At 42.0% G+C, this 25,808-nt stretch overlaps 1 protein-coding gene across 1 annotated transcript in view; it reads left to right on the top strand.

Moving 5' to 3' along the window:
- The window catches only part of LOC119408325 (histone acetyltransferase KAT6B), an 83,629-nt gene that overhangs the window by 51,347 nt on the left and 6,474 nt on the right, over positions 1-25,808 (top strand). The window contains exons 5-9 of the mRNA XM_037675123.1: positions 8,238-9,396; positions 10,390-10,502; positions 10,666-10,819; positions 10,908-11,026; positions 11,210-11,291. Coding sequence (XP_037531051.1) covers positions 8,238-9,396; positions 10,390-10,502; positions 10,666-10,819; positions 10,908-11,026; positions 11,210-11,291 — 1,627 coding nt within the window. The remainder of the gene's footprint in view (positions 1-8,237; positions 9,397-10,389; positions 10,503-10,665; positions 10,820-10,907; positions 11,027-11,209; positions 11,292-25,808) is intronic.

Below are 25,808 nucleotides of genomic sequence, written 5' to 3'. Positions count from 1 at the left end.
GTGGCAGTCTTCAGGCAAGTGGGAACTGTCTCCAGGGTAAGTGAGGTGTTAAAGATGTCTGCCAGCACCTCACAGAGCTGATCAGCACATTCCTTCAACACTTTTCCAGGGATGTTATCTGGGCCAGTTGCTTTGTGCAGATTAATTCTCATGAAGGTACTCCTTACTTCGGCTGAGGTCACGCTGAGATGCTCTTCATCCGGTGGTGAGGTGAGTCTGGTATTGGGTGGTCTGTTCGGGTCTTCAAAGCGTGCATAGAACTTGTTGAGGGCATCAGGCAGAGATGGGTCTTTGGGGCATTGTTAGCTCCTTCCTTTATAATCTGTTATGCACTTAATGCCCCTCCACATGCTCCGAGGGTCTTGTGAGATAAATTGACCCTCGATCCTCTGTGCATATGTGGCCTTGGCCCTCTTAATACCAGCAACCTGTTCTTTTCTTGTCCTACTCAGCTCCTCTGAGTTTCCAGACCTGAAGGCAGTGTTCATGGCTTCCAGCAGGGTACGCACTTCTGCATTCAGCCAAGGTTTTCTGTTTGGGTAGCTTTTAACATTTCTGATGGTGGAGACGGTGTCAGTACATGTACTAATGTAACCCAGAACTGAGGATGTGTATTGGTCAAGATCAAGCGAACCTCCATTTTCAGCAGCTTCTCTGAAAACCTGCCAATCTGTTCGGTCAAAACTATCTCTCAGTATGGGGCCACTGTCCTGGATCCAGTATTTAGCTTTCTTTTGTACCGGTCTGGAGCGTTTTAGATTATGTCTCTCACAGTGGACATGCACCTAAGATGAAAATTTCAGACCCTCCATGAGTTCTAAGTGGGAGAACTTGCAAAGTCGCAGAGTGTTCAAATACTTATTTTCCACATTGTATATTGTATGGTCTGGAGACAGGGACATGGAAAAAAGACAGGAGAAGGAAGTGGAAGTGGCAGAAATGAAGATGTTGAGGTTCTCCTTAGGAGTGACAAGGATGGATATGATTAAGAATGAGATCATCAGAGGTACAACACATGTTGAACAACTGGGAGATAAATGTAGAGAGGCCAGACTGTGATGGTTTGGACATGTCCAGAGGAGGGACAGCGGGTATATTGGTAGAAGGATGTTGGTAAGGATGCATGCTCACAACCACACACAAATAGATGCAGGGATGCTTATGTAGGCTTTATATGTAGATATATAGATATATAGATATGTATGTGAATGTATATTCATGTGTATGTATGTATGTATATAGGCGTAGGTATGGGTATATATATTTATGGAAACTTACTACAAAGCCATAAATATTTTAAGTTCTTTATACATATGTATTTTGTTGCTGTGTTTTGTCATGTTCTTTGCAGGTGAACAGACAGTGGCCGGGTGCTTTGCCGTGTGCTCTCTTTGTGTATATTTCTTATATTTTGGAGTCTTACTTTGTCTTTTCTTTCTTTCTATCCTATTAAAAAAAATACACTAGATAATCACTAGAATAAATATTTCACAATAATGGTGTGGAGAGGATGGATGTAAGGGGAGAAGGGAGGCCATCAAAAAAAAAAATGCATTCAACCTTTATTTAGACAGGTTAATCCCATTGAGCCTCGAGGACTCCTATACAAGAGACCTGATTTCAACAAAGAATGATGACAACAATGGACAACAGCGACAACAATAGATAATCATAAAAGAGGCGTACAGATTTTCTTTTCTTTTTTTCTTTTTACAAATTAAAATAAGATGGCAAAAAATAGCAAGAACAGCTAGATTAAATGCAGCTGCCAGGAAAACGACAAAGAGGAGATATATGGATCTAGTTATAGAGGACATGGAGTTAGTTGGAGTAAGGACAGAGGATGCAGAGGACAGAGTGAGGTGGAGGAGGATGACTCGCTGTGGTGACCCCTGAAGAGGGAAAACCCGAAAGAAGAAGTAGAAGAAGAAGAAAGACTGACCTAAGCCTTCAGTGGTGAGCGATAAGAAAATCACAAACCGTACAACTTTCTCAGTTTGGGATTTCCAGGTTGTAGGGCAGCTGTGGCTGAGTGGTTAGAGCAGTCGTCCTCCAACGCAAGTGTTGGGGGTTTGAATCCACCAGCAGTCACCTGCCGAAGTGTCCCTGGGTAAGACACTGAACCCCTCATAGCCTCTGATGTGTGTCCCATCAGTGTATGAATGTGATAAATCTCTGATTAGTCTCTTTAGAATGATTTGTTCAATTATCTTTGTAGAGATCTAGTAGAGCACTGTATGAAGGGGGAAATGAGGCACAGATTGTTGTAAAGAGCTTTGAGTATCTCGATAAGATAGAAAGGCGCTGTATAAGTACAGTCCATTTACCATTTTACCATATCTGTGTAAATATCTGCATCATGCCTCACTGAAAATTATTCTTAACCAAGTCTAAAATATATTTAAATATTTACAAGGATCAGTGAAAAGAAAACAATTTGGACTTAAAGTGAATATTTTGTCTTCATGGGGAAGCACTGAGGTGGCAGTATGATAATATGGAGCAGTATGTTTTTGCTAAAATGGCATTTACACATGAAACCAGTGGCTATATACTGGTATCATGTTTGAATACTGTGGCTTCCATTCCTCAGAGACCTGTCAAAAAAATCAATATTTCTACAAAATAATGTTCCAACTGTTAGTCAAGTGCATGCTTTCTAAAGAAAGAACAAAAGACAGTGATAAACTCACCATGTTAATCATGTACCGTAGTAAAGTAAATCTACATAACTTTCCCAGCAAAAAATAAAGTTTGAAACTTAGCATTCCATAAAATAACACATATTCCTCTCTGCATTTGGAATTTAGACTGAGGTCATATTTTTTGAGAAATGGAGCTGAAGCTGTTCTGGCCAAACCTTGAAAAAAGGCATTATGCATGACCTCATGCCATGATGTGGGCGGTCACAGCACGTGTTGTGAATGATTCTCAGCTTACTAACATCTCATATTTTAGTTCCACGTCTGTGAAAAAAATGGTGAATTATTGCCATCTTTAGCAGCCAAGTTCAATTCAGTTTATTTATATTGCGCCAAATCACAACAAAGTTGTCTCAGGGCATTTTACAGGAACATTCACATAAAAGCCAATTAGTAAAGTTCTCTATCTAAGGAATCCAGCAGACAAGTTGAATCTTGGCTTCGTTGCAGTCTCCCATCCTGAGCAAGCACAGTGGCAACAGTGGAAAGAAAAACTCCCTTTTAAAAGGAAGAAACCTCCAGCAGAACCAGGCTCAGGACAAGCGGCCATCTGCTTTGACCGGCTGGTTTGAGAGGACAGGAAGGAGAGACAGACAAACACAGAATGGTAGGTCCAGATATAGCTCCAGGTCCAGGTATAGGTCCAGGTCCAGGTGTACCTGAAAGACAAAAACAACACATGTTAAGGATAGAAAAAATAATTACAAATGCAAAACAGTCCAAAAAAGTTCAATCTGGTCCTCTGGACATTCACTTCACCACTCGCTCCACACGAGATCGGATGCTTCTCTCCCTCCCTCTCTGCTTTGCTTTGCTGCTCTGTCTGTCAAATTGCTGTGAGACTCTCTTGCATTTCTTCCGAACCATAATTATGGACTTGTTTCAATCAGTTGGTCCCTCATCTCAATTTACAACATTTCTTCGAAGAGAAGACAGGCTTTGGGCGAGACGATTTACCCTGTTGGCATGTACGCAGCTGGATATCTCATCGACTGGAAGACTTGATGATGTGTCTATCTCTGCTGCCATCTGTGGATGTTAAGGACGCATATTTAATTGGATTTTCGATAACTGGTTCCTGCTTTTTTTGGATTCAGCTGGTGCTGGTTTTATCTACAATCAAGGAAGTCGTCAGAATCAAATTTGGACCCGATCACGCTGCTTGCCTTTATGATGGCTTGGTTCATGTTCTGGAGTACCCGGAATCAAATGCTTTGGGCTGAATAGATCAGATCTTGGAGATTTTTACTCAGACACGTTTCCATCGGTGTTGGCCATGTTAATTTGGACATTTCGGAACCGAGTAGACCGACACAGACTGAAGGTTGATGTCATTAAGTTCTGCCTGTCCCCAAAACAACTGTGTGTTTATCTAAATTTTGGTCACCTTGGTTGTCCTTGAAGGCCATCTTATCTAAAGTCACCTGGAGAAAATGTGATCTGACGCTCACCACCCCCTCCCTGAGGAATTTCCAACTGATAACCAGATGAAACCCCGCTGAATAAACTTTGTGTCATCATTTCAGGACTCTGGATTCATATTGAGATTATTCTTGGCCATTTCTCGACATACCTCGAGAATGTTTATGGATCTCACCGGAGGACATTGGCTGATTACAGTGACCTTGAGAGCATCTATAAGCGTTGTTGACCGCTCTCGTCTATTCCTTCTTCTGCTCTGCTCTGAAGAATGTCTACGTAAATATGTGCTTGTTTGTGCGAGGTGTTTTTTCAATATTAGGGGTTTTTCTCGGCCAAGAAAAAAGTCTGATAGGAATTTTTTTCGCCTCCAACTCCTCCATGTGTCCAGTTAACCACTGTTTTTGTCCGTCCAAACAGGTCTCACATGTAAATGAGTCTTCGAGGCTCAGTGTTATTTATCTGTTTAAATAAAGGTTGAATGAATTAAAAAAAAAAAAGAAACGTTTCGTCTCTTATCCGAGAGACTTCGTCAGTCTGAGGTGCTGTATTCAGCTCAGTCTCTTAAATAGCACCTTCTCAGAGTGGATCAACCAGTTTGCTGCTAACAACCAAAACCAGCTGCTCACATGTTCAAGAAGGACCATCAGCCTAACAATGGATCATTAGCACCTGGTTTTGGTTGTCAGCAGCAAACTGGTTGATCCACTCTGAGAAGGTGCTATTTAAGAGACTGAGCTGAATACAACACCTCAGACTGAGGAAGTCTCTTGGATGAGAGACGAAACGTTTCTATATTTTTTTGCTTTGTTTTGTTTTTTGTTTTTTGAATGTCCAGAGAACTAGATTGAACTTTTTTGGATTTTTCTACCTGGATTATTGAGCATGCCTCAGGAGAAAATACAAACAGGTTGAGCAGAGTAAGTAAAGACAGTAGTAGAGTGAAAATTGTGGTCAGTTTGTCCTCCAGCAGTCTAAGCCTATAGCAGCATAACTAAGGGACAGCTCAGGAAACCCAAGCTGACCATAACTATAGGATTTAGCAAAAAGGAAAGTCTTAAGCCTAGTTTTAAAACTGGATAATGTGTCAGCCTCACAGACAGAGATTGGAAGTTGGTTCCACAAGAGAGGAGCCTGAGAACTGAAAGATCTGCCTCCCATTCTGTTTTTGTAAATTCTAGGAACCACAAGTAAACCTGCAGCCTGAGAGCGAAGTGCTCTGTTAGGAAAATATGGAACAATAAGATCTGTAATATAAGATGGAGCTAGGTTGTTGAGAGCTTTGTAGGTTAGAAGTAAGATTTTGAATTCTGTTCTGGATTTGACAGGGAGCCACTGGAGAGAAGCTAAAACTGGAGAGATATGATCTCTCCCAGTAACTCCAGTTAAGACTCTGGCAGCAGCATTTTGGATCAACTGAAGACGTTTTAAAGAAGTATTTGGACACCCAGATAATAAACCATTGCAATAATCCAGTCTAGACGTGACAAATGCATGGACCAGTTTTTCTGCATCATCTTTAGATCAGATGTTTCTAATGTTAGTGATATTACGCAGGTGGAAGAAGGAGGTTCTAGTAACATTTTTAATGTGGGGGATAAAAGACATGTCCTGATCAAAAATAACACCAAGATTTTTAACATTAGAGCTGGAGGACAGATTAATGCATCTAAGGAGGGAGAAAGACTGAAACATTCATTCCTAAGGTGCTCAGGTCCAAAAACCAAAACCTCAGTCTTGTCTGTGTTCAACAGGAGAAAGTTAAGGGTCATCCAGGTTTTTATGTCTTTAAAACATGCTTGTAGTCTAAGTAGCTGATTGGATTCATTGGGTGTAATGGACAAATATAATTGTGTGTCATCAGCATAACAATGAAAATTTATCCCATGTTCTTTAATAATTTTACCTAATGGAAGCATATATAAAGTAAAGAGTATTGGCCCAAGCACTGAGCCCTGAGGAACGCCATGACTATTTTTGGTGTATGAAGAAGATTTATTATATACATTTACAAACTGGAATCTATCAGATAGATATGATTTAAACCATTTTAGAGCTGTTCCTGTAATCCCAATATCATATTCCAGCCTCTGTAGTAAAATATTGTGATCAACTGTATCAAATGCAGCACTGAGGTCTAACAGGACCAGTAGAGACACCAGTCCATTGTCTGAGGCCATGAGAATACCATTAGTTACTTTTACTAGTGCTGTTTCTGTGCTATGATGAGCTCTAAACTCTGACTGAAACTCTTCAAACAGATTATTTCTTTCTAGATGTTCACGCAACTGACCTGCAACTATTTTCTATAGAATTTTTGAGATGAAAGTTAGATTAGATATAGGTCTATAGTTGGCCAGAATTTCTGAATCAAGATCAGACTTCTTAAGTAAAGGTTTAATTACAGCAACCTTAAAGCTCTGTGGTACATAACCATTCATTAAAGACAAATTAAGTAGATCCAAAATGTGGACATTAATTAGGGGAAATACCTCTTTAAACAGTCTGGTTGGGATGGGATCTAGCAGGCATGTGGATGGTTTGGATGAGGTTCTTATTTTTGACAGTTCAGAGCTCAACAGGACAAAAACTGTCCAAACATAAATCAGGCTCTAGTGAAATTGTTAAAGTTGTCTCATTTGACAGGGGACTAGAGATAGTAGAAGGAAGGATGGTTTGAATTTTCTCTCTAAAGAAATAATTTTATTTATAAAGAATCTCATGAAGTCATCACTACTTATAGTTGTAGGGATACATGGTTCAACAGAAATGGGACTTTTAATTAGTCTAGCAATAGTACTAAACAGAAACCTAGGGTTATTTTTATTCTCCTCTATTAAAGATGAGTAATATAAAGTTCTAGTTTTACGGAGAGCTTTTTAATATGTTAGCAGACTATCTTTCCAAGTTAAATAAAATTCTTCAACATTAGTAGAGCGCCATTTTCTCTCCTGGTTTCTAGATGCTGCTTTAAAGTACGTAACTCAGAATTGAACCAAGGAGCCAGTTTCCTCTGATTGACTCAGATTGACTCAATAAGTTAATCAGTTGTGCATCAAATGATAACACTTGGAAAGGTTCATTAAAATCTGTCCAGTGGTTTATGAGATAATTTGCTAACTGTGTTGATTCCACAACAGATCGAGGTCAAATGACCTGGTGGATGTACAACAATCCAGGTAGGTTGAGTCAGGTCCTCTGGACTGATTCTTCTTGTTGAAACATTTCATCGTTCATCTAAAAGACTTCTTCAGTCTGAGGAGATGCAACAAACTCAGTCTTATAAACAAACCTTCTCATAGTGGATGAACCAGTCTGCTGGTGGCACCTAGTTTTGGGTGATTTTGGCCAGACTTGTGCTCATATGTAGTGAAGAGAAGTAACAATATGTTTGTTTCAGGTACAGGCCATAGAGAGCACATTACTCCAGTTTTGGCCTCCCTGCACTGGCTACCCATTCACCTTCAGATCCAGTTCAAAATCCTCATGTATGTTTTTAAATCACTGAACAGTTCCGCCCCATCCTATCTCACTGATTTTCTGCAGCCATATGTCCCACCGCGCTCTCTAAGGTCAGCAGACCAGATGCTTCTCTCAGTCCCAGAAACCCGTCGTAAGCTCAGAGGTGACAGGGCTTTCTCTGTTGCAGGTCCAAGACTGTGGAATGAGTTGCCACTGCGTATCAGGCAGGCTCCCACACTCACACTTTAAGTCTCGCCTGAAAACCCACTTTTATTCCTGTGCCTTTGACACGGTGTGATTTGTTTTGATCCTGTCTGTATTCTACAGTGTTGGCCATTTAGTTATTATCTGCTGCTATTTGTATCTGTATTTTTATTTTGTGTTTTCCTGTCCGCTGTGCTTGTTTCTATTGTACAGCACTTTAGTTGGCCTTGTTGCTGTTTTAAGTGTTCTATAAATAAATTTGTATGGTGTGGTTTCATGTCTGTGAAATGAAAGAATTAAGATTTGAAGTTAGACTTTAATGTTAATAAATCTGTATTTTATGAAGCAGAAACTGTTCTTTAAGTGAAGCTATCATCTCTTTGGAGGTAAAAAAAAAAAGGCTTATTTTTTCACTCAAAGTTAAATGAACTTTCATTTCATGTCTTTCAGGATGAGGAGAACCAACAGGAGGAAGAGGCAGAGGAAATTGCATCTGAGGAACAAGTTGACGGGGTTACAAGACCATCTTTAAGCCAGGAGGTGGGCATGGAGGAAGGGGTGGAGGAGGACAAAGAAGAGAGAGCAGTAGAGATGGAGGAGGAGATGTTGGAGACAAGTGAGGAAGAACCTGATAATGGAAAAGCAGACACAGGGATGAGTAAAGGGAGAGAGGAAGAGGTAGAGGATGAAGAAGAGACAATGGAGATAATTCCTGACCCCCAGGATGAGAAGATTCAGAGAGCCTCACCTGTTCAGGAGGAAAGTGAAGGGATGGGAGAAGATGAAGATGTTCCAAACACAAATCAGACAAATGGTGTTGTCACAGAAATACGAGATCAGGTACTGGAAGAAGTGCAGGAAGAGCAAGAAAACTCCAACCAGAACCTTGAAGATAAGAGGGAAGGTGACAAAGAGGAGAGTGGAGAGTTCATGGAACAGGAGGAGGAGGAGAAAGAAAAAGAAGAAGAAGAAAAAGAGCCAACCCAAGATGATCAAACAGGTGTGGAGCAGGAAAGTGATGAGACAATGTCTCAGCTGGAAATAAAACAGATGAAACATTATCCAGCTGCAGAATCCACACCACCTCCTCTGTCTCTTCCTGAGTCCCAGTCCAACACTGATTCAGATGAAGTTCTGCTCAGTCCTTCCTGCAAATCCACCAACCTACATATAAACCTGGTCTCTCCCAGTTTAGAGGACCTCCCATCTTTGTCTCATCTGCCTCCAGCTGTTGCAGATTATGGTCAAAATGTCCCAGAGCCACCTTCTCCTGGTGGAGAGTCGTCTGCAGAGGAAGAGCAGGCAGAGGCTGCAAAAGACGAAGAGCAAAATGAGTCCAAGCAGGAGCCCAACGATTCCTCTCCTGCCTCTGTGACACATCCAACAGAACTGGGTAAAGTCCACTTTACCATTGCGCCTGCACGGCAGAGACCAAAAAGTTCTACTGGACTCATCACACTGTCTTCTCCTGTCTCTGGACCCGGAGGGGTTGAGGCAGAACAAGAGACGAAGACAGAGCCTGCGAGTTTGGTTGAACGGGTCATAGAGCCAGGCAAAGGGAGGAATCCATTAAGCCCAATGGTGACCTCAGCTGCTGCAAGAAGAGCAGGTGAGGACACGAACATCTCCTGTCTGGTTAGAGGAGGCAAATCGAAATGGAAACAATTTTTGACTTGTTCCAACAACTTTGGAAGAATCTATACACAACATGCTGGAAAGCGTGCTCTGACTTGATAGCGTTCACAAAAAACTACTTTCCCCATAGACAACAACAGGATTTTGGCAAAACACATAAGAAAAACCATATTTTTTAAGCTCACTCATACACTTGACTGCAGAACTATAATTCTTAGTTTAAATAGATTAAAGAAAGTTGGACTTTACATGGTTGAACTCATATTTTGACATTTGAACTGACAGTGACGTCGCACTAACACTTCCAACTTTGTTTACTCCCTCAAACCTTAATGTTCTTGATGGCGAAGCCCCCTGTGGCGTATGATGCGCCTCAAAAATAACCCCTGTCCACACCGTTCTGTTTTTAAAGGCCGCGCATCCTGAAACTGGTTGTTTTTTTTTACTCGTTCCCTGCTTGGACATGGATTCCCATAGCAGCTCTTCTTTGATGTTTATTTATTTATTTGTTTATTTTTACTATTCGCTCTTTCAAATAAAAAGGACAAAATGGCCGATGAAAGATTTGAGGTGGATATATATCTGGAGATGCCTGACTCTCGTCATTATAAAGGAAATAGCAGAAAGTAGTAGATACTGTCTGGTGACCCGTTGTTTAAGAGACTGGCTATTCTGATGACAAACAGAATGTTAACGCTTTAAAGCTGATCTGTTATTACAGTGCACAAAAGATTTGCCATTGTCCCTGGTGAGTTTTTGGATTTATGCAATTTAGACATAAAAAAATCTATCTGCATTTTGTCATTTGTGTCTCACTGCTATAGGATCCCCAGAGTTGGCACATCCCAACTCTCATCAACTTCCATTGTATTGGAGTTCTGAATGTTCAAATGAACAGCATAAGTGCAATATATTTTGATCTTAGAGGAGATAAGCTGTAAAAGAATTGACTGACATTTCCCTTTAGAGCCTGCAGAGAGCTCTGTGGTGGCTGATGGAAACCCTGAGAATCCTTTTGGAGTTCGGTTGAGGAAAACCTCTGCTCTGATTCACTTCAACTCAGAGGAGGAGATGGCAGAGGTAAAAAAAAGAAGTTTTAAAAAGTGTAGAAACTGTTGACCTCTACTTCAGACATCTTTCTACTGACCCATTGGGGTATCGAGATAAAAAGGAAAGAAAATTCATTAAATCAGTAAAGGCAAATTGAAAGTGTTGGAAAAAGTTGTTTTGTTTTGTCACTCAGTCTGCAGTGGAGTCGCCAACCTTCTGTAAGGTGGACTCACCGCAGCCCGTCAGCAGTAAGCCCTCGGTGTGTCCGCCAAACATCAACAAGCCTGCTGTTCCTAAAAAGCCAGAGGTACACATAGACGCCGGAGGAAAACCGAGGCGGACCTCAGGTCTGTTTTCACATTTAGTCTCCATGTACTGTCTTCTGCTGCATGATGACCGATGTCTGACTCAGCGTTCCTGCTGCTCTGGACTCAGAACCAGCTGCGGGGAGAGGAGCCTCTGGTGGATCGGATCCTCCCAGCTGGATTTCTGTGGCCAGACAGAAACAGAGGATCTATAAAGGAAATTCTCTGGAGGAGATGACTGTCAAAAAGGTGGATTTAATACCCATTGTATTTTGCTGGTTTTTATTTATTTTATTCATTTATATCTTTCTTATTCTGTTTTACATTTTATTTTCACATTATGTTTTACTTTCTTGATATTTCTGTCTGAACTTTAAAACTCGTAATGTTTAGTTCAGTAGGTTTTGACCTTAAGCTTCTTTTTGCCATCAGGAGGAACAGGAGACAAAGTCCTCATTGCCCCACGCTGCAAGCAGGGAGCACCAGAACAAAACCGCAGAGAGCACCAACAAAGGTTTGTGCTTTTATTCTCTCTCACACACACACAGGTTTGTTTTGCTATCTTTATGGGGCCTTTGCATTGACTTCCATTCATTTTTCATTCATTTCTATAGCCTAACCATGACCTTTATCCATAACCTAACCATTACCAGTACATACCTAACCCTAAACCTAACACATCCTCAATTCCACCTTAGTCCTAAACCTAGCCCCTAACCCACCAAGGGGACTTCTTCTTATGGGGCCCGGGCTTTGGGCCCCATAAGGAGCAGTTGGTCCTCACAATGCAGTATAAGTTGGAAAAATGGGCCTCACAAAGTAGCATAAACAAGGACACACACACACACACACAGGGCTTCATTTCCTGAAGTAGGGAACTCGCTGGTTGATCCATGGCACACTCGTCCTAATCGGTTCAGTCGGTGCTGCATGACTTGAGGTTCTGCTTCAAGGAATTGTTGAAGTGTTTCTTTTGCCCTGTTCTTGTTTTTGTTTTTTTTGTTTTTTTTTCATTGCTGCAGTTGAGAATGTGACTGTTGGACATTTTGACAAGGCACTGAAGTTAGTTTTTATGACAGTAGATAAATTCTGGTCATTTTGGCTTTCCTGAGGACACTGATGATGGTCGGATAGTTCTCCCAGCTAATGTTGAGAATTCTTCAAAGGCAGCACTGATGGAAATGCTCAGTGCTGCAGTAGTTAGTCCACATTTCAGAACCATAGAAAAGAGTAGAAATCACAGCATCATTTTAGACCAGCATTTTTGCATTATTGCTGGGATCTCAGTTCTTGAAGACTGTTCTCAAGTGTCTGAAGGCTGCTCCAGTACAACTCCAGCTCTGTTTACATGCACAGAATTCTTTGACCGGATTGAAATGTTTTCAGATTAAATAATTTGAATGTATCTTTTACATGGGCACTGTAGGGGAACGCCTCACCTCAGAAAGAGTTCGCCTCACCTTGACAAACACCATTCCTTTTTTTGTGTTTGAAACTGTTAAAATAAGATTAATCTATTCCCTTGGGAAGGAACAGACATCATTTTACAAATATTGTTTCAGCTCACAAACTTTCTAAGTCGACACTAATGTAATAAAAAAAACAGTTGTGTTAATCTCACTAACCCAATATGAACTCATTTCCCATGAAACTGAGAGATCATTTTAAAGAGGCTTTGTTCAACTGACCTCGGAGTTTTTGAAACATCCAAAAAACTCACAATGTTGATATCTTGCCTTGTCGAAAAATAATACTCCCAGACTCTCGTTCTCTTGAAGATAACACCATAAGAACTCTTTTGTTTGTAAAGAAAGATATGGACAATGCGACAGAACCCTCTTTAACCTGCATGCTATTTGAATATTCAAAAGATGTTCTATTTCGAAGGTTTATTCTTGCAAAATGTGTGTTTTAAGTAATCTTCCTTAAGATAATAACTTGCCTTATTGTTTTGTTAGAAGGAAACTTTTGAGGCAGAAAAAGGACATTAGATTTATTTAATAAGGCCCTTATGAAAAACAAGGCCATGGTTTAGGACCACCTCTTCCTGGAGAGGTGGATCAATCCTATCTGTTTTAACACAAACAGTTAAGTTTCACTTTTAGAAAAACGTCCAAGTTTCACTTTACACTTGACATCAGATAATTGAGAGAGAAGCACCTTCTTGATTGTCAAGATTGATTCCAAGATGGCGCCCGAGCTGGTGGCTTGCCATTCACCTCTGTCCACTCTGTTTCTTTTTTTGCTATTTTTATCATTTTTCTTCAATAAGATCAGCTCACTACTGGTGTATGATCGCCAGCAACTGCTCAATCTACAATTTTCCACCACTTATCTCGCCTCCTATAAACATTTTGATCGGGGTTCTGGGCCCCCACCTCCGCTGCTTGGGAACGTACCTGGGTATCTCCAGCGCGCGGCATTCGTGCCTGCACGAAAACATCGCTCTCGTCGCCGTGGGAGACGTGCTGGCCGCCTCGTGAGGCTCAAAGCTAGCCTCGCTCGTTCCTCAGCTACAGCTGTCCACCGGAATGAGGTTTCTCCACCTGGATGCTTCGCGGAGTCCTGCCTGCTGCAGAACATCGGGTCGGAGGCGTGCAGCGAGCGCGCGCCCAGCTGCGGTGTTTCCAACCGTATCCAGCAAACCAAAACCAACCCGGGTCCAACAGCTGCACCATCTGCTGCCCCATCTGATCGTACCAACGACCCTGCTGTGTCCGGCGGCTCCTGGATTCCGGCTGTTCGTCCCGGCTGCACTTTCTCCGGCCGGAGGAGGCGAGGACCCGACGTAAACAAACCGAAACCGCTGATCTGCGCCCCCCCTCAACTTCTCCCTCAGCTGCTGACCCAACAAGGTTTGCTCTCCTCAATGTGAGGTCTTTAACAAACAAAACCTTCATCATGAACGACTTTTTCTGCACAAATAATCTGGACTTCATGTTTCTGACGGAGACTTGGCTTCCTCCGGGTGAGTCAAGTGTGTTTTCTGAACTGGTGCCTGCTGATTGTACTTTTCTTAATTGCCCGAGGTCATCTGGAAAAGGTGGAGGAGTGTTGGCTGTTTTTAAGAAAATCTGGAAATGCAGACTGTTACAGACACCATCTTTTCAGACCTTTGAACTGCTACATTTTGAACTGGGCCGCTCCAACCCCATGTTGATTGCGGTGCTTTATCGACCGCCCAAATCCTCCACAGGCTTCGTCAGTGAACTGTCTGTCTTTCTCACTGCAATACTGTTAAAATACGACCGTGTGCTGATTCTAGGGGACTTCAATGTGCACGTCTGTTGCCCTGAAAAGCCTTTGGTTCAGGACTTTTTTAGATCTGATCCACTCTTTAAACCTGGTGCAAAATGTTTTCGGCCCCACACACCATCAGGGTCACACTCTTGATATTGTTCTGTCTTGTGGTGTCTCTGTGTTAAATCTGGAAATTGGAGATGCTGTCATGTCTGATCACAAACCAATCTCATTTGTAATACCTCTTGCTCGTGTCTCTAAATCTCCCGCTCCACCCAGGACCTGTCGTATATTTAACCCTTCAACTGCTGCTCGTTTTTCCTCTGCCTTTATTACCACTGCTGCTAAACACCTGAAACCTCTGCCTGTGTCGGTGCTCAGGAGCTGCTTAGTAACCACAATGTGACCTGCACTAAGATCTTGGATCTGGTGGCCCCACTAAAAGTCAGGAAACCAAGGAGAGCCCAGTACCCATGGATGAATGAGACCACCAGGGCAGCGAGACGCCTGTGCAGGAGAGCTGAGCACAAGTGGAAAAAGGACCTTCTCCAGGTTTCCTTCATTTTGCTCAAAACCTGTTTAAAAAATTACCAGAACACTGTCAAATCTGAAAAAAAACAAATATTTCTCCCAACTCATCAACTCAAATAGACACAACCCCCGCGCCCTATTCACAGCAGTAAATTCCATTCTAAATGTCCCTTCGTATTCATGTATGGAGGCCTCTGTTGACACCTGCAATGACTTCACTAAATTCTTTGTTAACAAAGTGGAGTTGATCAGGGCCTCCATCCCCCGCTCCTTAGTCGACCCATCAGCTTTTGTTTCGTGTTCTGCTACTTTCAGGCAATTCAAACCAATCACACTCCCATTGTTAAACAAAGTTGCTGGTCACATGAAGCCATCAGGATCACCATTGGACCCCATCCCAGCAACATTGTTCAAACAGGTTCTACCAGCGATTGGGCCTGCTGTTCTAACAATACTAAACAGTAGTATTGCTACAAGCGTGGTCCCAGAGGCGTTCAAACATGCAGTAGTCACACCGTTAATTAAGAAACCTGGTCTTGACCCTTCAGCCTGCTCAAATTACAGGCCAATCTCAAAACTCCCCTTTCTGTCCAAAATCCTGGAAAAAGTAGTTTTTACTCAGTTAAATCAGTTTTTAACTGAGAACTAAATCTTTGAGGTCTTTCAGTCTGGTTTCAAGCAGCTCCACAGCACCGAAACAGCTTTGGTTAGGGTTTGTAATGACATTTTAACAGCAAATGATTCTGGCCATTTTGTGGCTCTTGTACTCCTCGATCTTACTGCCGCTTTCGATACTGTTGACCACAGTATCCTCATCTCTCGGCTTTAACACTGGGTTGGGATTACAGGTGCTACATTAGACTGGTTCCGCTCATACCTCTCTGACAGGAGTTTTTGTGTGAAGGTGGGTAAAAATCTATCCACTTCAATGCCTCTTTCCTGCGGTGTCCCGCAGGGCTCGATTCTCGGAGCCCTTCTTTTTTCACTCTATCTGCTTCCGCTGGGGTCGATCCTAAGAAAACATGGTATTCCATTCCATTGCTACGCCGATGACTGTCAGATCTACCTGCCACTGAAACCAGACAGTGCTTGTTCTGTCCACCCTCTCCTCAAATGTCTGGACGACATTAAGACATGGATGGCTTCAAATTTTCTAAGTTTTAACGACCAGAAAACTGAAGTCATTGTCTTTAGCCCTAGCTCAGCTGCCGCCTCTTATCCTGTGAACCTGGACTCCCTTCAGCCTTATCTGAAGCACTCTGTTAAAAACCTTGGAGTGGTTTTTGACTCGGATTTTAAGTTCGACAAACAGATCAGTTCAGTTACAAGAACCCAGGAACCCAGACCCAGACCAGTGGTCATTCCATATGTTGAGGGGGTATCAGAGAAACTGAGACGTTTATTTTCTAAACATAACGTCCCAGTGGCTTTTGAACCCCAAAATACATTACGGCAAAGACTGGTTCATCCCAAAGATCCAGTCCCCCGGCACAAACAGAGTAATGTTGTGTATGCTGTTCAGTGTCAGGAGGGCTGTGATCAGTCTTACATCTGGGAAACTAAACAGCCACTGGCCAAAAGGATGGCCCAGCACAGAAGATCAACATCATCAGGCCAGGATTCTGCGGTCTACACTCATCTCCAGGCCAGTGGTCACTCTTTCAAGGATGAAGATGTTCACATCCTGGACAGAGAGGAACGATGGTTTGAGAGAGGAGTAAAGGAGGCCATCTTTGTGAAAAGAAATCGTCCATCATTAAACAGGGGTGGAGGCCTCCGGGTTCAACTGTCCCCCTCTTACACTGCTGTTATTGCTAGTATCACTCAACCCCCTGTGAATAGTAAACAGCCATCAGGTGCTAATGATCCATTGTAAGGCTGATGGTCCTTCTTGTCCATGTGAGCAGCTGGTTTTGGTTGTCGGCAGCAAACTGGTTGATCCACTCTGAGAAGGCGCTATTTAAGAGACTGAGCTGAATACAGCACCTCAGACTGAGGAAGTCTTTCGGATGAAAGACGAAATGTATCTAAATTTTTTTGCTTTGTTTTGTTTTTTGGTTTTTTGAATGTCCAGAGGACCAGATTGAACTTTTTTGGAATGGAAAAAAATGTGTTTTTAAACGAGTTTTAAAAACAGAAAGTGACGGGGCCTGCCTGACCTCCAGTGGCAGCTCATTCCACAATTTAGGAGCCAAAGCTGAAAAGGCTCTGTCTCCTCTGGATTTATAAAAGGTTTCAGGACTGCTAAAAGCATCTGGTCAGAGGATCTAAGAGCACGTGATGTCATGTGAAGGTGAAGCAGTTCAGACAAATAAGAGGGACTAAGACCGTTCAAAGACTTAAAAACAAACAATAAAACTTTAAAATGAATTTGAAACTAGACAGGAAGCCAGTGAAGGGACATCAGAACCGGAGTGATGTGCTCACGCCTGTACCAGTCAAAAATCGTGCAGCAGCATTTTGTACAAGCTGTAACCGTGAGATCGAGGCCTGGCTAACGCCTATCATCAGAGAGTTACAATAATCCAGGCATGAGGTACAAACCGGATTCCAAAAGAGTTGGGACACTAAACAAATTGTGAATAAAAACTGAATGCAATGATGTGGAGATGGCAAATGTCAATATTTTATTCGTAATATAACATAGATGACAGATCAAAAGTTTAATCTGAGTAAATGTAATATTTTAAAGGAAAAATATGTTGATTCAAAATTTCACAGTGTCAACAAATCCCAAAAAAAGTTGGGACAAGTAGCAATAAGTGGCTGGAAAAAGGAAATTGAGCATATAACGAACAGCTGGAAGACCAATTAACACTAATTAGGTCAATTGACAACATGATTGGGTATAAAAAGAGCTTCTCAGAGTGTCAGTGTCTCTCAGAAGCCAAGATGGTAAGAGGATCACCAATTCCACCTTTGATGCGCAGAAAGATAGAGCAGCAATACCAGAATGGTGTTATCCAGCGTAAAATAGCAAAGACTTTTAAGTTATCATCATCAAACATGCATAACATCATCAAAAGATTCAGAGAATCTGGAACAATCGCTGTGCGTAAGGGTCAAGGCCATAAAACTTTACTGGATGCTCGTGATCTCCGGGCCCTTAAACGTCACTGCACCTCAAACAGGAATGCCACTGTCAAGGAAATAACAGAATGGGCTCAGGAATACTTCCAGAAAGCATTGTCAGTGAACACAATCCACCTTGCCATCCGCCGTTGCCAGCTGAAACTCTACAGTGCAAAGAGGAAGCCATTTCTAAGCAAGCTCCACAATCTCAGACGTTTGCACTGGGCCAGGGGTCATTTAAAATGGAGTGTGGCAAAATGGAAGACTGTTCTGTGGTCAGATGAGTCACGATTTGAAGTTCTTTATGGAACACTGGGACGCCATGTCATCCTGACCAGAGAGGACAAGGATAGCCCAAGTTGTTATCAACGCTCCGTTCAGAAGCCTGCATCATTGATGGTATGGGGTTGCATGAGCGCTTGTGGCATGGGCAGCTTGCATGTCTGGAAAGGCACCATTAATGCAGAGAACTATGTTCAGGTTCTAGAACAACATATGCTCCCATCTAGACATCATCTCTTTCAGGGAAGACCCTGCATTTTTCAACACGATAATGCCAGACCACATTCTGAAGCAATCACAACATCATGGCTACGTAGGAGAAGGATCCGGGTACTGAAATGGCCAGTCTGCAGTCCAGATCTTTCACCTATAGAGAACATTTGGTGCATCATAAAGAGGAAGGTGCGACAAAGAAGGCCCAAGACGACTGAACAGTTAAAGGCCTTTATTAGACATGAGTGGGAGAGCATTCCTATTTCTAAACTTGAGAAACTGGTCTCTTCTGTCCCCAGACATCTGTTGAGTGTTGTAAGAAGATTATTATCTGATAAGGATAAGATGGCCGCGCTATGCTGTAGTTGCAGCTTTGTGCACTCCGCCCATCTTTCGGACGACTGTACATACATATTCACGTTGTACCTCGGTGCAATTCCAATAAAGTTTATTCTGATTCTGATTTTGAAGAAGGGGGATGCCACACAGTGGTAAAAATGGACTTGCCCCAACTTTTTTGGGATTTGTTGACGCCATGAAATTTGGAAACAACATATTTTTCCCTTAAAATTATACATTCTCTCAGTTTAAACTTTTGATCTGTGATTTGTGTTCTATTCTGAATAAAACATTAGATGTTGGCACTTCCACATCATTGCATTCAGTTTTTATTCACAATTTGTTTAGAGTCCCAACTTTTTTGGAATCCGGTTTGTAATAAAAGCGTGGATTACTGTCTCTAAGTGGTGTCTAGAAAGGAGGGACTTGATTTTTGACAGGCACCTCAGCTGAAAGAAAGAGGACTTAACCACATTGTTGACATGGCAGTCAAGTTTCAGGCAGGGGTCCATTTTCACTCCTAAATTTGTCACAATGGATTTTTCATACCGGGCCAACGAGGAAAAATCCAAGGTGGAGAACCTGCTAGGGCCAGAGGATTTAAAGACCATAACCTCAGTCTTCTTTTCATTAAAATGAAGGAAATTAAGTGCCATCCATCCTCTAATGTCATCTAGACAGTCCAGGATAGACTGAGTGGAGCCATTTTGTTTCAAAGGGAAATAGACTTGACAGTCATCTGCATATAAATGAAACTGCACACCATGCTTTCTGAAAATAGAACCCAGTGGCAGAAGGTAAAGAGAAAACAGGAGAGGACCAAGAATATAGCTCTGGGGTACCCCCCAGGGGAGGGCAGCAGAAGCAGAGGTAAAATTATCCATCATCACACTGAAACTTCTATCAGAAAGGTAGGACCCAAACCACTGCAGAGCTGAGCCAGTGATGCCCACCCACTGCTCCAGTCTGGAAATAAGAATGTCATGGTCAACTGTGTCGAAAGCAGCTGTTAAATCTAAAAGCACAAGTAAAACACAGTTTCCAGAATCCAGTGCTAAAAATGTCATTAAAAACCCTTAAAAGAGCAGATTCAGTGCTGTGGTACATTTTAAAACCAGACTGGAAGACCTCCAAAATTTTAAATTGATCCAAAAAGACCTTCAGCTGCGTGTAAACAATTTTTTCCAAAATTTTGGATATAAAGGGTAACTTGGAGATTGGCCTAAAGTTTGACAAAGATGATGGATCAAGGCCAGGTTTTTTCAACAATGGTTGCACCACAGCATGTCTAAAATTGCTTGGTACCACACTAGATATCAAACTGCTGTTGATCACATTTAGGATAAAGGAGCCAACAGTAGAAAATACCTCTTTAAGAAAATATGGAGGAACAACATCAAGGGGAGAACCCGATGATTTCATACTGGTGACAAGTTTCTCTAGATAGGAGAGGGAAATAGGCTCCAAATGATCAAAAACAGCAGGACAGGGGACCGGGATGGAAGGGTCAAGGGATGGAAAAGAGATACAAGCCCTAGTGTTATTAACCTTGTCCAAGACGAAATGAAGAAACTTATCACAAAGTTCTCTGGATGCTTCAAGAGGAACCGGTTCATGTGCATTGAGGACAGTGTTGATTGTATTATAAAGAACACGGTGGTTGTGAGAGTTAGCAGCAATAATGTCCGAGAAATATTTTACTCTGGCTGTTTTCACAGCTCGTTGATATCGACGCCAACTCTCTCTCAGTATATCAAAAGAAACTTGGAGTCTGTCCTTTCTCCACTTGCGTTCATTTCTCCTGCATTCCTGTCTAATGGCACGGGTATGGTCACTCAACCATGGGTCTGATCTTGGCTTTGATCGCCTGGTTTTAATCGGGGCCACATCATTCAATACAGTATTGCATAAAGAATCAAAATATAAGGAAAGCTCCTCAGTGCTGAGAGACACAGAGAGCTGTGACTCTAAATGATTAAAGACAGTGGAGAAATGGGCAGCAGGGGACGAGTTAAAAACACGGCAGCGTCGAGCAGGAGCACAGGACTTAACAGGTTTAGAAACAGTGTCTTGCTTTCCCGGGTGAGGTAGGCACAAGACACGTGCCACGCCCTCACCGCAGCCTCTCCTCAAATGGGTCTCAAAACTAATCCTATAGCTCAGGTATTACCCGCAGCCGTATCCTAGGACAGTTTTAGTTTTAAGGCTGTGTTGAGATGATTCACCCAGACTGTCAACTATCTCCGATCCTTGCACCACACCCAAAGTTTCACCTCGTGCCTCACCGACCTAGCAGCCGGAGGTGGGACGTTTAGCAGACGAGGGAGCGCAAGTTAACGGTAGCTCATCTCCTGATTTAGCGTTACAATTGTTGATCGATCTGGCGTTATTTAGAGCCTAGGCACAAGGCTCATGGATGTTGTTTTATAATCAAAAGCTAATAAAACCATTTAAAACCTCCCACGTTTCTGTTGTTTCACTGAACCAAGTTTTCCACTTCCAAGAACAAAAGGGTGTTTGAAATAAGAATCCAGAATTTTACGTTTTGCTTTGCTTTAATCAATAACTTTCACAGGGGAACAGCGGTATAGCACAATAATGATTACACTGGATTACAAAGAGATTACATGGTGAATAATTTTCACTCCTTAGTCCCTTTTTTAGTTGTTGACCTTTCCTGGTCAAGGTAGATCTCAGTCCCTATGGATGGGCTTGAGACAGGCTCTTGGATTCCTCTCTGCTCGGCCTCGGACGTCCTTTAGTCCGGCCGGCCATGTCCGGTCTCCCTCAGGAACACAAGTACCAACACAGTTTACCTACTCTATCTACCTGACCCAACACGTTATTTCTCACCACAAAGAAGACCCTTCTACAACTCTGAGCAACCAGATTTTTAATATAATTGATTTTTCTGCTTGTCAATTCATATACCACTGCTATAATTTGGGACAAGGTTTCAATAAGGAGTAATTTTGAGGAACGTCCTCTTACCATGTTTTCTGAATTTAGTAAGAGGCAAATTTCCCCATCTCTCTCTCGGATGTGGGCCGTTCCTGGTCCTCGGTCTGGTTGAAATTGAAGAAAAAGGATTTTAGGAATAATCCGGGCTGATGGGTTGATGAATAGTTCCAAAAAGAAGCGTATTCCAACGGATTTCACCTTAGTTCTTCTCCAGCAGAGACCGTCCAAAATTGCCATATTAATCCACAATTCATCTAGAGGTCCTCTGGGTCTTGTCCTGAGCTCCCTCGCTCGTGAAGTGGATCCCCAAAACAGCAGAGTTTTCACTGAAACTTTTGTTTATATAGCTTGAGATTTTGACTGACATCTCCAGACCAGTCACCCCATCAGGCTAGTCCATCCCTTTTGGGTTGGACCTTGGTCCGACTTTATAGGATTCTTATGAGGTTTTGCCAGTCACTCCTAATGCATATTAAAATCTGGGTGTATTTTGTTCAATAATGCTCAGTCATTCTGCGTTGTCCTATTCTGATTTGCTCTGAGCTGTGTTCTGGGGTTTTCCCATTGTGTAATACCTTTGCTTGTAACTTCTTTCTAGAACATTCACAAAGCTACAGGTTCTTCTCTTTCAACAATCCTCATGAACAAGCTTAAAAACAGATTACATTCTAAAATCATAATGTTTACATTTTAAAATCACAAGGTTTATAATATCACTTGATTATTTCATTGTCTATTGATTTTTTATAAACATATTTCTCATTCATCTGAAACTGGTAATTTTTATTAAAAAGAAAAACATTTTCTGCTTCTGCTGTTCTCTCCCTGCGTGTGTGTGCCTCTCAAGCGAGCCTGTGTGTGTGTGTGTCTTAGTGAGCCTGTGTAGTTGTGTGTCATATACATTCGTGCTTATGGGGTGTGTGAGTGTACGTGTTGCCCTACACATGTTTTTACTTATCCAAGGCTTCGAGGCCTACACACAGGGCATGAAACAAGCAGAATAACACAGAATGGATAACAGGATGGACATGTCTTGACATGCCCGTTCTGTCGGGGCAGGCTGAACTCCGCACATCTTTGACAACAGGAATAAAATCAAATGAAACAGGCATGTGGTCTGAAAACAATGCATCACCAATTTCCAAGTTAAAAATAGATAAACCATAAGATAAAACAATGTCTAGGGTGTGTGTACATTTATTGGTTGGGCCCTTCACTAGAGTGGCCCTAAGGTGTAAATGAACAACATTTGAAAAAACAAAATCACATTAAGCCAAACAGGAAGTTTTTATTATTATTTTTTACTTTATTAACAGCATAAAACCAAACAACAGAACAATAATAATCCAGGTAGAAAAATCTCAAAAAGTTAAATCAGGTCCTCTGGAGGCCTCTGTGTTCAACTTTCCCCCTCTTACAATGTTGTTATTGCTAGTATCACTCAACCCCCTGTGAATAGTAAACAGCCATCAGGGTGCTAATGATCCATTGTTAGGCTCATGGTCCTTCTTGATCATGTGAACAACTGGTTTTGGTTGTCAGTAGCAAACTGGTTGATCCACTCTGAGAAGGTGATATTTATAAGACTGAGGAAGTCTTTCGGATGAAAGACGAAAGGTTTTTACAATTTTATTTATTTTTAGGCCCGAGCAGCGAAGAGCTGCGAAGGCCTATTGTAATCGCTCTGTTCAGGCCCGAGCTACAATTTTTTTCTGCCAAATGAAAAGTCTCTTGGAGCCGTGGTCCAAAACCAACAAGAAGTCGGCCATTTTGGGTCAAAGGGTCATTTTTGGGCATTTCTAATTGCAAATTTTAACGAACTCCTCCTTGGAATTTTTGAAGGATTGCCTTCAAACTTGGTTGATATGCCTTTAAGACATTGGAGAGTAAAAGTTATCTAAAGCTTGAGTTTTTGTATATGTTAAAGGGGCGTGACCGGGCCTCAAAATTTCGTTTCACGTCCCTCGTAATAGGAAGTCTCTTTTTTAACTTGGAATGCTCCCTCTTTGACACCATTGACCTAATCAGGATGATCCTGTGTTAGAAGACAGATAGTATGGTCTGACTTAATTTAAAGCACAAACCGTTTTCACTTGAGGATGTGGGCATGGCAGTGTGACGAATTAAGAAATGACGCCGTTGCAATATGTTTGGCTCTAAATTGCACAGAGTTCAGCCGAGGTGCACCAAAATCACTATGATCGATCATTATCCAACCCTTGAACATGTTTCCATGATAAGTGGCCAGTAGCCTCCACAGCGCCACCTACATTCTTCCTACAGTTATAGCTCAGTGATACAACATCCGATCTACACCAAATTTATTGTGCGTCATCTGTGAGCATTTCTAGACACATTGGTGTTGTTTAACATTTGACTCAAGTGCGCCCCCTAGATTATTCCAACAGTTATATCTCAATGATATATCATCTGATCTGAAACAGATTTTGGGTGTGTCATTAGTGAACATTTATAGACACATTGATATTGTTCTTTAACATTGGACTCAAGTGTGCCCCCTACATTATTCCAACAAATATATCTCAGTGATACATCATCTGATCTGAACCTAAATTTTTGTGCTTCATCAGTGAGCACTTGTAGACACATTGGTATTGTTGATTCATGACATAACTTAAGCCCCACCTACTCAGAGAAAATTAAGTATTGGATGACACTTCCAGCTTCGCACTGTGTAAGATATTAAGACTGAAACTTTGTTCGCTAACTGTTGATTACCACCACACATGACATGTTGAAAAGCATAAAGGAAGTGCTCATTAAACATTCGCCACAAAACAGGAAGTCACCATAACTCGTGTCTGGAAGGTCAGATTTCGCATATACTTGTAAGACCTGCAGCTGGACAAGTAACGACATGGGCAGAAGGCGATGTCGAAGATTCAGGAAATGCGCCCCATGTTTAACGCGTGCAGGATTGGCACGAGAGCATTCACAATGGCGACTGGGTGGACTAGCTGGAGCTCCCGAGGTCGCAGTAAGGCCGGAGCGGCACTTTGCTGCGAGGGCCTCCAATGCTGCTTGCAGCTTTAATTTTGATATTTGTTTTCAATCATTATAATGAAATCGTGAAATATTACAATGTGTTTAACATATTTCTTTGTTCTGTTTTTCAGAAAGTGATTATGCCTTCAGAGACACCTGTTCTAAAAGTTCTTTGAGCTAGAAGCTGTTTTCTTCAGCGGGGAAGTTACAATGTTCCCTTGTCAGTCAAACAATCTTCTCAGAGCTGTTGTTTTGCACAAAGATCCTTTGTGTGAATGCAGTTTGTTTTGGACTCCTAAACCAGAAAGCGGTTCATATTTGGACCCGATCCTTGTGGTTGTCCCAAGATCCACTCGTTCAGTTCCTGAGCAGATAAGCATGTCGCTCAATTACAATTGTTAGAAGTTAAATAACTACATAAGATGAAGCCTTTTCTCACTGCAAGACTCACGTTCTTGGCTTGAAGTCCAAACTGACAGACGGTGCCGATGGACGGTGCACCTTCTCATCAGTTGTTCCCTCACAGAGCCCTGAAGCTGTCACAGTGATGGTCAGCTACCTTTGGGCAGTTCCTGAAAAGTCCTCCTCATGGTGTCTCTGGTCAGATCCACCAGAGAACCCCAGAAAGACGAGTGGTGCCATCAACACTGACCCGGTAAGGAGCAGAACCTGGTGACATGATGCAACTCTTGGTCTGGTTATGCTATTTGAAGCTGATGCAACTTGATAAATCATTTCCTACTTGCAGTGACGATAAATGACTTTATCTGATCAGATTAAATAACTTCTTTCAACCAAAATCCAAAGTAAACTATTTATTAAAATAGTCAAACTTTGTCCAAAAAAGTTCAATCTGGTCCTCTGGACATTCAAAAAAATGGAACTAAAATCATCGGTCAGCGGGCACCGGGCAAGCAAGATCCTTCAGAAGGCACAAACCCAGCTGCTGAATGAACGGGTGAGACAGACCAATTTTACTATTGAGGCCTTGAAGGCCAAAGAAGAGCACATTAAACAGAAACTAACTATGTGTCTAGATCAGACCACACTTCAGCAAGTGTTGGACTGTACAGATCAGGCACGCTTAGCACAGCATGTCAAGTCCAAGACTCGACAACAAAATAAGTTTAACTTACTAATAACTCATCAACACCATCACTATTCCAATAACAACACATTCAGTGTAGGACAACACTCCAGTAGTCAATTACATGCCAGGGAGACAGAAAAGTGGGTGAAGAATTTATCTGACAGACAGCTCACCCAGCCGGAGACAGAGATTCTTGCCAGGGGACTGAACTTTGCGGTTGCACCAAGGACAATTCCTCTGGTGGAGATGATCACAGCCACAGAATCAGCCATCCGCAACAACAAAATGAAAGAGGGT

The sequence above is a fragment of the Nematolebias whitei genome, chromosome 4 (assembly GCF_014905685.2).
Source record: "Nematolebias whitei isolate Nwh7 chromosome 4, NemWhi1, whole genome shotgun sequence".
In the NCBI taxonomy this organism is placed as follows: domain Eukaryota; kingdom Metazoa; phylum Chordata; class Actinopteri; order Cyprinodontiformes; family Rivulidae; genus Nematolebias; species Nematolebias whitei.
Note: the sequence above shows the minus strand (reverse complement) of the source record. Positions and strands in the feature narration are given on the sequence as shown.